Below are 16,860 nucleotides of genomic sequence, written 5' to 3'. Positions count from 1 at the left end.
AACAACAACATGTGCTCTGGGAACATGTACACTCACTCCTGCCAAATGGATTCTGACTCATAATTAGAACTCTTGATTATGTTTCAGAGTCTCTAACACTTTACCTATCATTCTCCCAAAAAGCGGATGCCGGATTCAAATCACCAGCCTTTCAGTTAGCAGTCCAATACCTTACACACTATGCCACCATGGCTCATTAGTGATAGACAAGAAATGCTGTCCTTCTGTGAGTGACGGGCAATCTCCTCCTATGCTAGTCAAATCCTGTGAGTGACAGGATGTTTACAATAAACTCACTGCTGTGGGTTTTCTGGGGCTGTAAATTTTAACAGGATGAGACACACATAGATTCTAACTGCCAGTGGTGACATGTGGCCTTTGAATTAACAACAAAGCTAGACCATGCCACCCCAGTTCCTTTGCTTATGAAAACAAATCCAAATTCAACCAACCCAAACAAACAATAATACACCCAGGCCCTAAGCTAACTGAAAAAAATTTTCTCAGAAACACTACAAAGAAAAAAAAATACATTATTAATGTAAAATTTAATGTAAATATCTTATGAGGCCTTTCACATTTTATCACCCTGGGTCTTCCCCCCCCCTTTTTTTATATTGATATACATTTAAAGAAGGGAATATTATACAATATCCTGAGTCAAGGCAACAGTAATGTTGTTTATTGGGAGTCTCACTACCCCAATTATATACACCTGTAGGCCATACAAGAAACCATGATGAGAAACCCCATCGCTGGCATAATATTTTGATAAGATTTATATCCATTTGGTCTTCATTAATACCACATGCACTCAAAAGAAGACCAATTTGGTTCTCTTTTCAGTGCCTTTGTTATGAAATGTATTCAATTTCGGCAAAGACATAGAACTTGTTTTTTACTCTAAGTGTTTCTTAATATTTTACCATTTTGTGTCAATTAAAAATAGAACATAAAGAAATGAGAGTTAAAGTAGACATAGACAAAAGGAGAGTCAAGCTCATCAGCAAATTCTTTGGTAATTTCTGAACCTCTAATAAATAACCACATGAACTTCGTCTTTGTAAAACATTTTATATCTTAAACTGATGATTTGTACAATAGTAAAAACAAATCCATATGAGATCACCTAATTATCTTCACGACATCAAAAGAACAAAATTGCCCATTTTCCAAGCCTAATCTCAGCATATTCCTCTTCACCTAAACAGCACTGTGCGGAGTCCACATCCGATTTCTTTTACTTTCTGGAAGAAAGAATTTTTAAAGCAGCCATTGATTGAGTCATCTGATATTCCTTAATTGCAGCAGTTTCCAACCGGTTACAGTAACATGTTGTTGTTGATTGCTGTCGAGTTGAGCATGACTCATAGTGACTCTATGAACAAAAGACCGAATGCCTTTCCATAACTACTGTCATTTCTCCAAGTTCATAGAGTGTCCAGAGGCATGTGGTTTTAGAAGTGGATGCCACTCCTGCTTCCAAACCTATTTTACAACTGGGACCTCCACCACTGTCCAAATTGGGAAACTATTATGGTATCTGATACCCCAATGGCACAAGGTTCAGCATCGCAGCAAAACCAGGTTACTTCACACAGCACTTTAACAAATAGTGATGTACAAAGTGGAAGAATGTTCCTCCAGATATAACACCGCTACTCTCATTTAGCAGTAGATAAGTGTTGTCAAGTTGAATAAGACTCATATTGACCTTTGCACAAAAAGACCTGAACTCTGTTCCACAACTAACATCATTCCAGAGGCATCTAGTTTAGGAAGTGGATGTCACCCCTGCTTCCTAACCTGAATCAATCTTGAAGCTCTTCCAAACATTGTACATGATGGGCAACCATTATGGTTTTTGATATGATTATGGCAACAGTGTTCAGCATCAAAGCAACTCCCCATTATTCAGTACAACAAATAGACAAATTATTGCTGTATCACTTAAGGAATATTCATTCTATAATTAATAAATTCATTCTCAAATTAAAAAATTTACAAATAACATTAGAAAAGAAATTTTTGAATACCCAATTCACAATTTAAACAAAAGATATAAACAAATGTTTAGTGTCTATTTGAAGAAAATTTCACTGTTAAAAATCAAACCCCCAAAAGCTACAGTAATATAGGAAACTTAAAAATTACCTACATTCTAGTCTCATTTAATTGTATTATCTAGGAAGAAACAAGATGCCCTATATTAATACAGAATAGTTTATAAATAAGCTAGTAAGTGTGCTAAATGCAAAGTAGAATTCATAGGAGGTACTCATTATTGTGGGTTGATATTTTTAAAAAACAGGAAGAAGAATTAAGGCCTAAATAAAATAGTTCAAAGAAAAGTCCAAGTAGAGGCAAAAGAAGTGGACATTCCTGCTAAATGGAAAGACTGAATGTGATGCAATTAAGTAACTTTACTATTCATTTGTGAGGCAATTAAGGATGGTATGTTTTAACTGGGTGAGAGCAAATGATGGAAATATTTGAAAAAAAAAAGTAATATTGAAGAGATGGCATTTTTATTATCCATTCTGTTAAGATTAATTAATAGAAGACTTTACGAAGTCTTAGGTCAACATAGTCCCTAATGCTTAACCAGCTGTAAAAGCTAATAATTTCTAACACAAACAGCTCCACCCATGGCTCAGTTCCCCAATTTCCTTCATGGTTTTTAGATTTGGTGATTTGCTACAGGTTCTCCAGAGGCTCACACTCATCAGGGGAATAATTCAAGTGACTGTAGATATGCAGGCCAGTTATTTTATAGAAACTGGTGAGCAATGAATGGGACAATCTGGATGCTTAGTTCACAATATAGGATTTCTCAGGCCAGACAATCTTTGGGCTAAGTTAACATAGTTGTGCTGCAACTACTGGTTGTTTTCACATACCCCATAGTGTGGAGAGCACACTTTTATATCCTACAGCAGTTGACGATTGGTGAGGCCATGTGTTTGCAGTTAAGGTTGCTGGAGATCAGTCTCCCAGTGGGAGTTAGGTTAACCAATTATCAAGGTCTTTAACACCACAAATGGTTAATGGTTAGGTTTAATATTGTGAGTCAGACATTTTATGAGAGAGAAAAGAGGATGAGATTAATCAAATGAGATAATATCTAATCCCATTAGAGTTCATCCTTTTGTAGTCTGCTTTCTGTAGTAGTTGCTGACAAAGATCACTTTTATATCAACAAACAGATCATTTTCTCAACACTCATGCCTCAATGTTTAAACAATCCAATACCGATTTGTGTGTCACAATTGGTATGCATTCAAGCTATGGAGAATATTTCCAGGAGCTTTCATTATATAGCACCTAACAGTACCATAAAACGTTAAGTAGTTATAACAAATATTTTTTTTGGGTTATACAGTCTGGAACAAATTTACTCTTAATTTCATTGTTTAACCAATAAAGAAACAGCATTAATAATTTCTATTCTTTTATCTAGAATGAAGATCCCATGTATTTTTGGTACAATTGTTCTCAGCCACACAGGGGTTAAGATTTGAAACTGAAATGGTTTAATTTTGACCCATCTCCTCTCACTTTGTTGTGGTACATCCTTATTTTGATACAAGAAATCTTTCATTTTCTTTGGTCAGTCATGAAAAAAATAATTTCATTTCACAAGAAGGAATGAATATTGATCTTGTTTATTTTTGTTTTCTGGACAGCAGGATGAAGGTGAATTAAAAAAAAGTATATGTAAACTATATTGGCATCAATAGTGGAGATCAGTAAAGTAAGTAATTAGACTTCATGTTATCCATACATGAAATTTACAGAGCAAATAGTTATCTTTTAAACATTTTAATACATAAAAATGGACAATTTTTGAATTACATAATTATATATACCATTGATACTGGAGATATGTGGTATGTATATATTTTCTTTTCAATAAAATATCTTCATGCTTATAAAAGTCACTCTAAGTCAACTTGGGACAAGTAGAGTAACATACAGTAAAAAGAAACCAAGTAGTAAACAGGATATAGGTAAGAAAAAAATATAAAGCAGTTACAGTGTTGACACAAGAGGAAAAATGTTACACACACTTTTCTATTATTTGAAGGCAATTCACAATCATTTCCAGGAATTCTGTGAGAATTTAAGGCCATTTGTTCTAAAGAAATGCTTTAATTTTGACACATCACAAAAATTTGTAAAAACTGTACATGCAAAAACTCTTTACAGTTAATTGTGGACAGGCAGATCAGTATATAGGATCAGGTTTTCTCACAAATGTGTTGTGCACTAAGTCACAAGGTTGTGTATATTTAACTGAGAATTTCACAAAGGACCTCCAGCTTATGCACCCTGTGAGGCAACGTGGAAAGGTGATCAGAAGGAATACAAATCAAGAGAGGCAGTATCCCTTTGAATTAAAATAGCTAGACAATATATAATGGAATAGAAAGTTTAAAACATCTGCTACATGATTCAAAGGTAAATATTCTTGGTTTTAGTCTTTCTAAATACCATTATAAAGATGCTACTTTTTACACAAAGTGTGCATTAACAGTTCACAATGTTTGACTTCTTATTATTTTCTACTTAGCAATACAAAACACAAACTGACTGAAGTCTAAATTTAGAACCCAACCTCCATGAAAAATGCATGTTCTTACAGGATTCACATCTGCTAAGCGTAAACTCCTGTACTTGGCAAACAGCAGAGAAACTGATTACTAAGCAGATGCAGCTTCGTAAGACACAATCCAGTGACTGAGAAATAGGAAAGTATTTCTTTCTCTTTCCTTCCTTGCAATTGCACTGATCCAAGACAGCCATTCAAAGAGATATTGCTCTTGTGATTATAGCTATTGCAAGTTAGAAGACAAAGGATTCATTATTCAAAACTCTTATTCTTAAGAACAGTTATAAAAGTATTGAAATTTAAAAAGTAGTAACATGTAAACATCGATACAGAAAGACTGCTTCCCTATATGCACAGCAGTCGAGGACATAATTATAGAGTTAAAAAGGTTGGTTGTGCTTTTTTCCAACAATACATTGGAAATTAGCTGTTTCTGTGGAAAAAAACCCCAAACAAACAACAAACCAAACTTACTAAAGATTCAGAGAAGACATCCATATTTTGCTTCAAGCCTTTAAACAAGGTTTCTGTTGCTCATGCAACAACCATATTTACAATTTTGGTTTACGAAGAGATTAATTTTGGATCCAAGAAAGCACATTAACCAGTACTGCTGTTACCAAACTGAGAAAAGGATCTCGTTCCCTGGTTCATGACAGAGCACCAGGCGCAGACATTGCCTCAGCAGTGGTCACTGTCGTGTAGTGAACATTTATTTGGGTAAGCGTTCCGGAGCACAGTCATATTTGCGTCTGTAACACGTGTGTAGGTGGGGTATATGGGGGAGGTGCTGGCGATGGCTTGATTCCATGGGCCCTCATGTAGGAGAGAAATTGCTCGGGGATCTCAGCTAGCACATCTTTAGCCAGTCGAGCCATGCTCAGGATGTGGTTTCCACTTCGGTCAATATAATCTCTGAATGGCACAAACTAAAACAGAGGTGAAAGAGAGTTACTCCACAGATATTAGAATACTATAGGACATGCAAATATTTTTTGGTAAAAGGGCAAACACATGAAGAAATGTTCAAAATGCCTAGGTCTAAGAGAGATGTAAATCAAAACAACTATGAGATATCATCTCACTTCTGTAAGCGTAGCAAAATTTAGCAGAACAGCAAACATCAAATGCTGGTGAGGTTGCAGAGAACCTAGAACCCTTATTCACTGTTGGTGGGAGGGTAAAATGGTGCAGCCCCTGTGGAAGGCTATAAGGTGCTTTCTCAAAAGTGGCAAATAGAGATACCATTTGACCCAGGAATTCCACTACTGGGAATTTACCCTGAAGAAGCCATAACTGCTGCCCAAGCAGATAAATGCACATGCATATTTATTGCAGCTTTGTTCTCAATAGCAAAGAGCTGGAAACAACCCAAGTGCCCATCAACAAACAAATGGATAGAGAAGCTCTGGTATACTCAGACAATGGAATACTACACAACATTGAAAAAGAAGGAACTCATGAAATATTATGCAAAGTGGATGACCCTGGAGGACATTATGCTCAGTGAAATATCTCTGTCACAAAAGGACAAATATTGCATAGGGCCACTGTTGTTGTAAAATGGGACTGACATCAGGGTTGAGGAAAGAAAAGGAAGGGAGGAATAATGTATATTGAATTGAAACAGATGAGGGAGAGAACTGTTTAAAAGGGCTATGTGAATGGGTATTCTTGTCATTTAAGAAGTCCAGAGTGAAGGTTGCATAGTGGAGTGGACTTGGGTGGGGGGGGGAGAGATTTCATAACAATGAAAGAGTTTTTTTTTTCTTTTCAAGGGTAAGAGTGAATTGAGGGGGAGAGGGTGGGTAGGGAGAAAAGTGCAACAATGAATGGAAACCCTAAGTTTCTGTAAATGTTCTTTAAAATTAATTTTTTAAAAAAGGAAAGTAGTGAAAAATAGTAAAAAAAAAAAAGAGAGAGAGAGACTTTTAGATTCCTAGAATGCTGTTGAGATAATAATGCCATATATTTTCTAACTGGTTGATACAGGAAATAAGAGTGAACAAACTTTTCTGATACACCTTATCTAAAAAGAGATATAATTGTTTTTATATTGCTCTTCCCAATGTCTCACACCAACAACTCCTACTTACTGATCCTGACTTCCCCATGATGTCACCTTGGTATTTGTGTTCTAGAAGTTTGGTTTCTGGAAATATTTAACTTCTTGGGAGCTGAATGTTCTTTCAAATAAAACAACTACATGCTAACTCAAGTGGAGAAGAAGCAGCAAAGAGATGAGATTAAAAGAAACAATAGTGTAAACAAGTGATTACTTTCATTTAATTAGATGGTTCTCATTTTTAAAGATTTTAGAGTATTAAAATGAGTATTAATTTGGTAGTTATTACTTACATAGCAAAATTTCTTCAATTAGTAGCTTAGATTTTTCATGGATATCTAGCCATCTAAAATGGACAGATAATTCATTCTGCCTATATAAACAAGCTAGATGGATAATATAAAAGGGTGGTTGAGTGTGCTACTCTTTAAGATATCAGGGTGTCTTCAGACTGAAATCTCAGTGTGAAAAACCTGAGAACAGATGCTTATGTAAGGAAAATGCTGTTCACTCAATAAAGCGAAAAAAACACATAGATAATGCTGGCCATATATTGCCTTTCTGACATTTCCTTAGGAATCTGCAAGAGCCTCCCCTTCCCCTTCCCCCAATAAGACCATTGAAGTGTGTGTTAACTACAGAATACTAAATAAAAAAGTTTGGCCAAAACAAAACAAAACAAAACAAAAAAATTGAGAAACTTTGGACCCAACTGATAACATTTCTGATTGTGTTAACATTAAAGTAATATAAAATATTATGCAATTGTTTACAATGTTTTACTTCTTTAAGATTTCTTGTGGTTATTATGTTCCGACGAGTCACTTGCGACTCCTAGCGACCCTATGTACAATAGCCCTAAACCCTGCTCTATCCCTTGCCAGTCTTATTGTCTCCATCACATCTATCGCCATTTATCCCAGTAACGGAATCAAACCATCTCGTCCAGGGTCTTCCTCTCTTGCACTGTCCTTCCAACCCTCTCAAGCATGATTTCCCTCTCCAAGGACTGATCCCGCCTTGCAACATGTCCAAAGTATGTCAGATGGAGCTTCAGAATCCTTGCCTCCAAGGAGCAGCCTGACTTCACCCTCTTCAGGACAAACTTGTTTGTTCTCCTAGCAGTCCATGGTATAGTCAATACTCTTCTCCAACACCACATCTGAAAGGCATCAACTCTCCTTCTATCATCCCTAGTCATTGTCCAGCTCTCTGATGCATGGCAAGTAATTGCAAAGGCCATGGCCTGTACCAGGCGGACCTTAGTCTCCAGACTGACTTTGTTGCTCCTCAGAACCTTGGAGAGGTCTCCGACAGCAGACTTTCCCAATGCAATGAATCTTTTAATTTCCTGGCTTCTGATACCAAAAGTGCTAATTGTAGAGTCAAGCAAACTGAAGCTATCAATAATCTCAATCTCTGCTCTGGATTACGTGTTAATTTGATATTAATTTGATAGAAATTTTAAAAAAATTCATGACTGCGTTCTAATAATATTAAAAATTAAACTTGAAAAAAATAAGTGTGTTTTGTGAGTATGAAATATATGTATTTCAAATCATTACTATAATGTTAAGTCATATGTACAATGGAATGAAATTGATATAGTTTACACAGGTGTGAACTTGAAATAGTTACTATATCGAAGCCTTGTCCCTGATGTTGATTTCCATGCTCATAATTCGAGAAGGCTAAAAAAAAAAAAGGGGGGGGGCAGAGGGGACTTCAAAACAGATTTTATTATACAGTTCTCCTGTTGAAATATCATTATCTTTTTATATCATATAAAAATGATTGTTCTCACTTTATATAAGCAATTATGTGAGAGCCCTTATCAGCTCATCATCAAATATTCTGGTAAGAGATGAACTGATTCTGTTCTCATTTATAGCTGTTACCTACGTTAATAAACACTGTGCCAATTTCCTCTCAGGGCATCACAATGATTCCTGAAGTGGTTTGAAATTGCTGTAGCTGTCAACATAGTATTTTAGCAATATAGTAATTTTAAATCTTCAGAGAAAAAGCACGATTAAGACATTTTGATACGTTGAACAAGTTTTGTGTATAATATCTTAAGTTTTAATTTAGTCCTTTTTTTGCCCTTCCAGTGAATGGAAGTGAACATACTCTCATCTCATTCTACAACATAAACACTGTAAAGTTATTTGTAAAAGCTGACTTTTGATTTAAAAGATCATGATGTACTTTCAGAAAAAAAACTCTTACTAAGGCATAGGCTATAAAATGGTCAGATTGTTACAATGAAACAAAAGTAGAAATTTTAGGAAATCAACAAGCAGGTGTAATACATTTTATACAGTAAAAGCATTCCCCTTTCAAGAAAGAATAGAAAATTATTTCTTTTTAATATAAGACACATTGCTCGTAGAAATATACCTTTGTAACTATAATTTTACACTCTTGTCTATTAACTCCTTCCCAGTGGGAAAACTCAATGCAACTTTATAAAAAGTGTGGCAGAAAGGTGACGGGAGTTTCCTCCTTTTCCTGAAGGGTGCTAAGTAAAACAATGAAACAAAATAAAATTAAAAACAAAACAAAACCCAACACCCAATAGAGCAAGCAGTTGGATGGCAACTGCAGGAAAATTTTTTGTGAAGTCATATAACCTAGCTATAAGCAAGGCTTGACATTCTTAACCTAAAAAAGAAAGTTCCTTTTCTCTCTACAAAGTATATTAGAAATTTGGGACAACAGGAACCCAGATAGCCAAGGGTTAGTAAAATAATGCCATCTAATTACAACCATTCCTCTAGCCCTGGTGTACAAGTTGCCGTCCCGCGGTCACTTGTGGTTGCTGTGAGGCTGAACACTGTGACAAGGATGTGTCAATGCGTTAATGGTTGGCTAACCAATGTGGACTGAGAGTGGGGTGGAGCTCCCCGATTAAATAAGCGTGGAAGGAGGAGTGGCATCCACTTCCATAATAGCTTGCCTCCAGAAACCCTATGAACCTGGAGAGAGGATGAAAGGAACCCAAGTGTCGAGGACTCTCCTTCATAAGGTCGCTATGGGTCTCCTGCGACTCAACGGCACTTAACAACAACAATTACAACCATGTTGTTGTGCTGTTGAGCTGATTCTGACTCTTCATGACCATAAGTGATAGATAAGTGTCCCACAGAATTTCCTATACTCTAGACTTTATTTGAGCAGGATGTCCGTGTCTTCTCATATGGGGTGGCTGCTCAATTTGAACCATCCACCTTCAAGTTAGCAGCTCGCTTAACCTTTGTACCAACAACTATATTTAATTCTTACTTTAAACGGCAAAGCATTTTACATTTAAAAAACCCCCAATAACAACATTGTTGCTGTTAGGTGTTATTGAGTCAAGTATATCTCATAGTGACCCAAAAGATCTGAACCTGTTCTATCCTGTGCCATCCTCACACTTCATGATACACTAGGGCCCACTGCAGCTGTCACTGTGTCACTCCACCTGGCCAAAGGTCTTCCTCTCCTTTGCTGACCCTCCACCCTTCCCAATATCTTGTTCCTCTGCAAGGAACAGCCCCTTCTAGCAATATGTCTAAAGTATTTGAGGCAAAACCTCATCATGGTTGCCTTCTAAGTATTCTGGAGTTACCCTCTCCAAGACATATCTGTTTGTTCTCTTGGGATGTTCATCCTTGGGATGTTCAGTGCTCTTCTCCAACACCACAGTTCAAAGGAGTCAATTCTTCTTTCCTGTCATCCTTATTCACTATCCAGCTCTCAGATGCATAGTAAGTGATCAGAACGACTATGGCCTGAACATGTAGCATTATTGGTACAGTTCGTATCCATATGAACTATCTTTAAGATGGTTTCATTTTTTAAGAGCTCAGCTTCTAAAAAGTAGATATAAAGTACATTTTAAGGAAAATAACAACACTGACTGAAAGTAGATGATACTTTTCTAGAGAAAGATGAGGCCTCAGTTATTGTTATGTGCTTTGAGTCACCTGCCACTTATAACAACCCAGCAGTTTTGAAGCCCACCTTGTCCTGAGTCAGTCTCACTGTTTTTGACACACCACTGCCTCAGTTTCTCTATCAAGCCATCCTACCAGGAGTCTTCCTCTCCTGTGCTGTCAGTCCACTCTTCTGAGCATGATGTCCTTCTCCAAGGACATGTCTCTCCTGGCCATGTGACCAAAGTATGTGAGATGGAGCTTCAAAATTCAAGCCTCCAAGGAGAAACTTGGTTTTACCCTCTCGAAGACAGATTTTTTTTTCTTGGCAGTCCTTTACCACCTTCTTCACTTTTAAAAATATCATGAATTAAACTCATTTCTCTTTATACCTCTTTTTCTCCCAAACTCTGCAACTAGAGTCCACAGGTTCACACCTGGTTTCAGTTGTATAAACTTGGCCAGGATCCCACTCTGTGTCTTAGTGTCAATTATCACTTCACTGGGTTGCTATATCAAGGAAGTTAACATATACAAAGTGCTGAAAGCTGTGACCACCTGAGAACTCATGATTTATATATCTGCTTTGTGCCATAGAATCAGAATTGACTCATAGGTAAAAGTATTTTATTAATAGAGTATTTACATTTATGTAAAACTTTAACACAAGAAATACTTATTAATTGTATCTTTTTGAGTACTAAGAGCAATTCTAGCTCATTGAAAGCAATAATTTCTAGCCCTTTTATTATTATTATTTTTTTTTTTAATTTTTTTTTTTTAGACCGGTCAAGTGAAGCAGTGGTAGTGGAGAAGGAACAAAGAAATCTGTAAGTGACTGTGATAAATTAGTTGTGGCCTCCACTGCACTCGGACCAGCCATTATTTTTCTTGTTTTTGTGTGAGTGTACCGTCAGATCAGAGCTGACTGGTACAGGAGGAGATTGTCCCTCCTTCCCCGGCAGAGCATTCGGTGGATTTGAACCGGGCGCCTCTGAGATTGTAGTCGCAGGTCCTTGCCACTAGGCCACCAGAGCTCCCCTCCTTTTGTAATTTTACAACACTCATTCTTTGACTTTTCCAGCAAGTGTTACAGAGTGTGTGAATTATTTTTTCACTGAAATAAATGAAGGTATATTTTTAAGAATTGCATGATACTCTAGAATGTCAAAATTCAAGGCTCATAATCACTGTTCTCGTAATACATACAGTTCTACTCAACTCCATAAATGTTAACAGGTGAAGGGTAAGGTAGAAAATTTTGCTTTCAAAACCTAGTTTTTCTGTTAGGTAATGTTGAGTTGCTCTGACTCATCAAAACCCTTTTTTTTTTTTAAAGAGACCCAAATCCTGGGGAATCGTTTGTCATCCTCATGATCTCCATTGTGTCAATCACATTGCTGCAGTCACTGTGTCAGGCCAGCTTGCTGAGGAGTCCCCTCTTCTTTGCTGATGCTTTTCTCTCCCCACATGATAGCAGAGTGGGAGCCAACCCACAGCTGACCCTTCCAAGGCTTTCCAGAGGCAGTTATTCACACGAGAGGAGACTGCACATCCTTCTTCTGTGGAGCTGCTGGTGCATTAGAACCATGTGCCTTTGGGATTGCAGTATGGCTTCTTGCCACCAGAGCTCCCTATATATCACATGTAGCTTGGATTTATTAGGGAGAGGCACAGATTCTGCTATATTCTCGAGTATTAGAGTCCTTGTTCAGGGCATGTGAACCAGTGCCACAGCAAGTGGCCGCTACCAGTGTTGGGAGGGATAAAAAAAAAAGGTGAGAACTTTGTAATCACTAATCAAACTTGTCTAAACCTTTTCCAAATGTTGCTAGCTCTAAGTGAGAGGTGAGAACGACACACGACCCTTCATGTCGATACTCAGAGTTTTCATGTCAAAACGTGCCCTCTTTCTTCTTGTGAGATAGGTCCCGTTCCTCCCACTGCAGTTTCCACTCTGCTTCCCCAGCTGCCCTATATACTGTCTCTTTTAGTCCCTCATTTCTGATCACTCTCCCTGGTCTTCTCATTCAGAAGGACCCCTGCATGTCGGTGAATATGTTCTGATCACTGGCTGGCACCACTAGGATGAACCTGGTCCTTTAAAGTGTTCAATTTAGAGGAATAAATCACTTTTCACTTTATCTTAATTTATCACATTCAAATGAAGAATACCAATAAATGCATTCTGTTCTGTAGAAATATACTGTGTCCTTGATATGCTACATCCTTTATTGTTTTCTTCTTTTTTTCTTCCCTCCCCTGCATCCATTGAGTGTAAGGAAAATGTTCTACATCACTGCTCTAAGGGTTGGCTGTCTATTTGTGAAAACAAGTTTGAGTCAGTTTGGGCAAATGGGCTTTTAGTTGCGGTTCTGCTCAATTTTGCTTGATTGTTCCTACTGAGCAGAGCTCCATTAGTGATTTTTCAACTCTAAGCCTTCAAGGTTATTATTTTCCTTTTAATGGAAAATATTATTTAAATATAATTTTTAAGGAAATGATGGGCTGGCCAGCAGCTTCATGCGGCCAGGAGAGATAGCAATGCATTATACACAACAACCAATTTACAGTACAAACAAACAGAAAGCTTTTACATATACTGATTTAAGAAAATAAATCATTTAAGTTTTCTTATAACCACCATAGGATATCATCCTGCTTAATATGTATGTATACCATAGTCACATGAGATTGACTCTCCAGAAAAAGGTTATAATCACCTGTAACACTGACTACAGTGTTGTATGACAAGGTATAGCTGCTATAAAAAAAAAACAACAAACAAACCCCAAACACTGCCATCAAGTTGATTCTAACTCATGGTGATCTTTCATCAGGTTTCCAAGGCTGTCAAGTTTGACCAGAGGAGACTGTTTATCAAGCAGCACAACACGTAACATAAAATACCTTTTCATACTTAATATGTTGAATCTACTGAGTTCCAATTATTATTAAGTAATAATAACAGATACTGACATTAATACATTTAATACCAGTCATGCATTTACTGCATTAATGCATTACTGAGCAGCCAGTAGGTGGCCAGTCTTCAGTGAACAGATTTCAGAAAATATCTCATTTAATTTTTGCAAACACCTTATTCATATTCTGCATTTATGTAAGAAGAAACTGTCATTTAGAGAGTTCAATTATCTTACCCAAGACTGGATTGTTATAGCTGTCAAAGCCATTATTTTAATCCAAATTGGTATGATTGTCATGTGTTAACTACAATAGTAATATGAAATTTTACAGAATCTTAGGCCCAGACACTCTGAGATGGAATTATCTTATACAGGATATAAGTCTGAGATATTAAGCCTTACTTCTTTTGTAAAATGCAGGTTATTGTTGTTAGGAGCCGTCGAGACATAGATGACTCATAGTGAACCTATGAACGAAAGGCCTGAGCACTGTTCATAGAGTTTCCGGAGGGAAGCCATTTCGGAAGTGGATGCCTCTCCTCCTTCCAGGCTTGTTTTAGTCGGGAAGCTCCAGCCAACACTTTCCACCAGGGGTAACCATCACATTTGGTACATCAGTGTCCCAGTGTTCAGCATCACAGCAACTATGAGTTACCTCTGTACAGCAATGCACAGACTAGTGCTATACCACCTAGAAGAATGCAGGTACTCGAAATAAATTTCATTTCAAATTAAATAAGGATTTTTTGAAGTAATGCTATAGAAGATAAACACATATGGAACACTTGAAAACAAAGCCATAGCCATCCAAGACAATCTTTACAAAAGCCCACTGTCCCATTGCTCTCCTATGGTCGTTTAAAGTACTGAACTATAGTAGCCCAATGCTTAACCACTGTGCCACCAGGGCTACCTAGGAAGCATTTAGCAAAATCTAAAGGTTGTTATAATAGAAAAAGCTGGGAGCCATATAGAATTTACCTTAACAATGAAAAAAGGAATATGCTATTCTCAACTTTCTGGTGAACCTCTACCACCTATTATTTGCACCCTTATGATTCTATTTACCCACTTAAGAAATCTGGGATTTCACATACTGTATATTAGTTCTTTTAGGTCCAAAATTTAATAAATGAAAAATTTATAAATGGTGTGATAAACAGATCCTATTTTCTGAAGATGCTTTAGCCAGTCGTATCTGTAACATTAATTAGAACGTTTTAAGTATTTTCAGGCGATGGGTACAGAGACTCATCCTGGGTGTGCCCTTGCTGCTGTTTTTGTTAGGTGCTGTGGAACAGGCCACTGTATAATAGAACAAATTGTCATCTGGCCCAGAAATGCCACCCCAGTATTATAGGGCAAGACAAGTTGTGTGTGTCTGTGGCTATAGATGAGCAAGGTAACCATGGGCTTGCTCCTGTTTACTTACTAATCTGTAGGGAATAATTGCAAATTTTCACTTAAATGCACCAGAGACTGTACTTTTAAGTGGCCTGGCACCCCTCTCTCAATCCTATAGTACCTTTTTCTAAAATCAAAGCCTCCTTTCCAACTTACAATCCCTGATCATGGGATACATTAAGAAACATTAATATAAGCATGCAAGTCAACATGTCATTGTCACTTAATTTCCAGAAATTAATTCTCTAGAAGCATTTTCATTTTCTGTTCAGTATCTGTACTTTTTTAGTTCAATTACAATAGGGAAGAACCATTTGAGCATCTCCTGATTTCTCTAGGTGCTTCCAAAACTTTGGGGGATCCTGGAGTCACCTCACAATGATAATATGGCCTCGAGAATTCTGACTGTTGAGGACAGTAAAACTTTACAATCATACTGTGTACACCTTGTGCCAGCAGGTAACAAAATTTCTCATGTCTATTACTTCTGCTGAGACTCACATCATGGAAAGAGCAAAGATAAAAGAATTTGGAATCTACATATAAGGAAAAAGAGACTCAGAAATAACTTGTCCAAGTTCAGAGTGACAGCATCACAATTCCATAGATTTTCTGCATCCTAATCTAGTACTTCATCCAATATAGCATATTTACTGAGAAAACCTATGTATTTCCATTATCAAGAGCAATTTTTATTGTGTAAATGCTAATAGGAATGGCTATGTGTTAGCACTAACGTAATATACTGATTCTTTTGAAGGAACCCTTAGAAATCTGCACAGTCATGGCTAACTTCCAAAGGAAGAAGTAATACTAATTCTCCTTGACATGATACTATGATATATGGTATGGTCTCTGCTAACTCCAAAAATGCATTAGAAAAACCTCATAATAACTTTTAAGAAATTTCAATTTTTATTTCCTTTCAGTAATTTGATTCTTTTTTAAAATAAAACTGAGAACCAGATATTCTGGAGAGCTTTTAGATAAAGTATAATTACTCGGATCTATAATTATCCTGACAAGGTTAAGGTGAATAATCAGGCATCTAATTATGAAAACAAAACACCATGGGATTCTTAAATAGATGACCAAACACCATGTTCCCTTTCAGTATAGCTTTTAACCTGATCATTTGTGTCTGTGCTTTTTACTCTACAGAGTAATTTATGTTGAAAAGTTTAAATCACAGTCAATTATCTTTTTGTAAAACTGTTAATACAGATGTTTCTATTCTAAAATTTAATTTTGTACTGATGAAGAACAGTGTTTTTCATCAACATGTTAACCTTTATGTTATCATATTTACAGGTTGCATTATTTTCTCCCTTAGTTACTTTTCCCGCCAGAGTTCTAGTTCAACAATCTATTTTTTATACATTATCTCATTTAATCTTCAACAAGAAAGCCAAAGACCTTAATTGACATAAGTAACACCTTAAGTTACTTAATGTGTTTATCATAGAAAATCAACTGGCTACATCAACAAGAAACTGAATTCAATTTAGGTTTTAGTAAGATTCATCTCCAGAAGACTGACATTTAGATTTAGGAAGCTGTCCAAACCATTATGGGAAAGCTCAGATTTAAACCAAAACCTACATGATACAGAATTTAACACTCTTTACAATTGTATCATTGGGAGGAATATAGAGATATTATTTAAGAAGTATCACTGAAGTTTAGTGCTTGCTCCTCTATAAACTTTCACATGCTGTACTGAAATGGTATTGATAATTTCTTTCCCTGCTTAAAAGATGTATTTCACAGTTACTTCTCTGACATCTTAGAAGATATGCTGACTCTACGGCAGACATACAAATGTTTTGCTAAATTAACTCCTTGCTAGAGTTATATTTTAACTGCACTTATTGAGTTGTTGTTGTTATGTGCCACCCAGTTGCTTGCAACTCACCATGACCCTACATACAA

General features: G+C 36.6%; 1 protein-coding gene across 1 annotated transcript in view; it reads right to left on the bottom strand.

The window, feature by feature from the left end:
• Positions 1-3,647: 3,647 nt before the first annotated feature.
• CPNE8 (copine VIII) overlaps positions 3,648-16,860 on the bottom strand; it is a 400,491-nt gene continuing 387,278 nt past the window's right edge. The window contains exon 20 of the mRNA XM_006888207.1: positions 3,648-5,541. Coding sequence (XP_006888269.1) covers positions 5,353-5,541 — 189 coding nt within the window. The 3' untranslated portion in view covers positions 3,648-5,352. The remainder of the gene's footprint in view (positions 5,542-16,860) is intronic.

The sequence above is a fragment of the Elephantulus edwardii genome, unplaced genomic scaffold (assembly GCF_000299155.1).
Source record: "Elephantulus edwardii isolate Elephantulus edwardi_28Jun2011 unplaced genomic scaffold, EleEdw1.0 scaffold00065, whole genome shotgun sequence".
In the NCBI taxonomy this organism is placed as follows: Eukaryota; Metazoa; Chordata; class Mammalia; order Macroscelidea; family Macroscelididae; genus Elephantulus; species Elephantulus edwardii.
The sequence above is the reverse complement of the archived record's forward strand: the minus strand, read 5'-3'. Positions and strand labels throughout refer to the sequence as shown.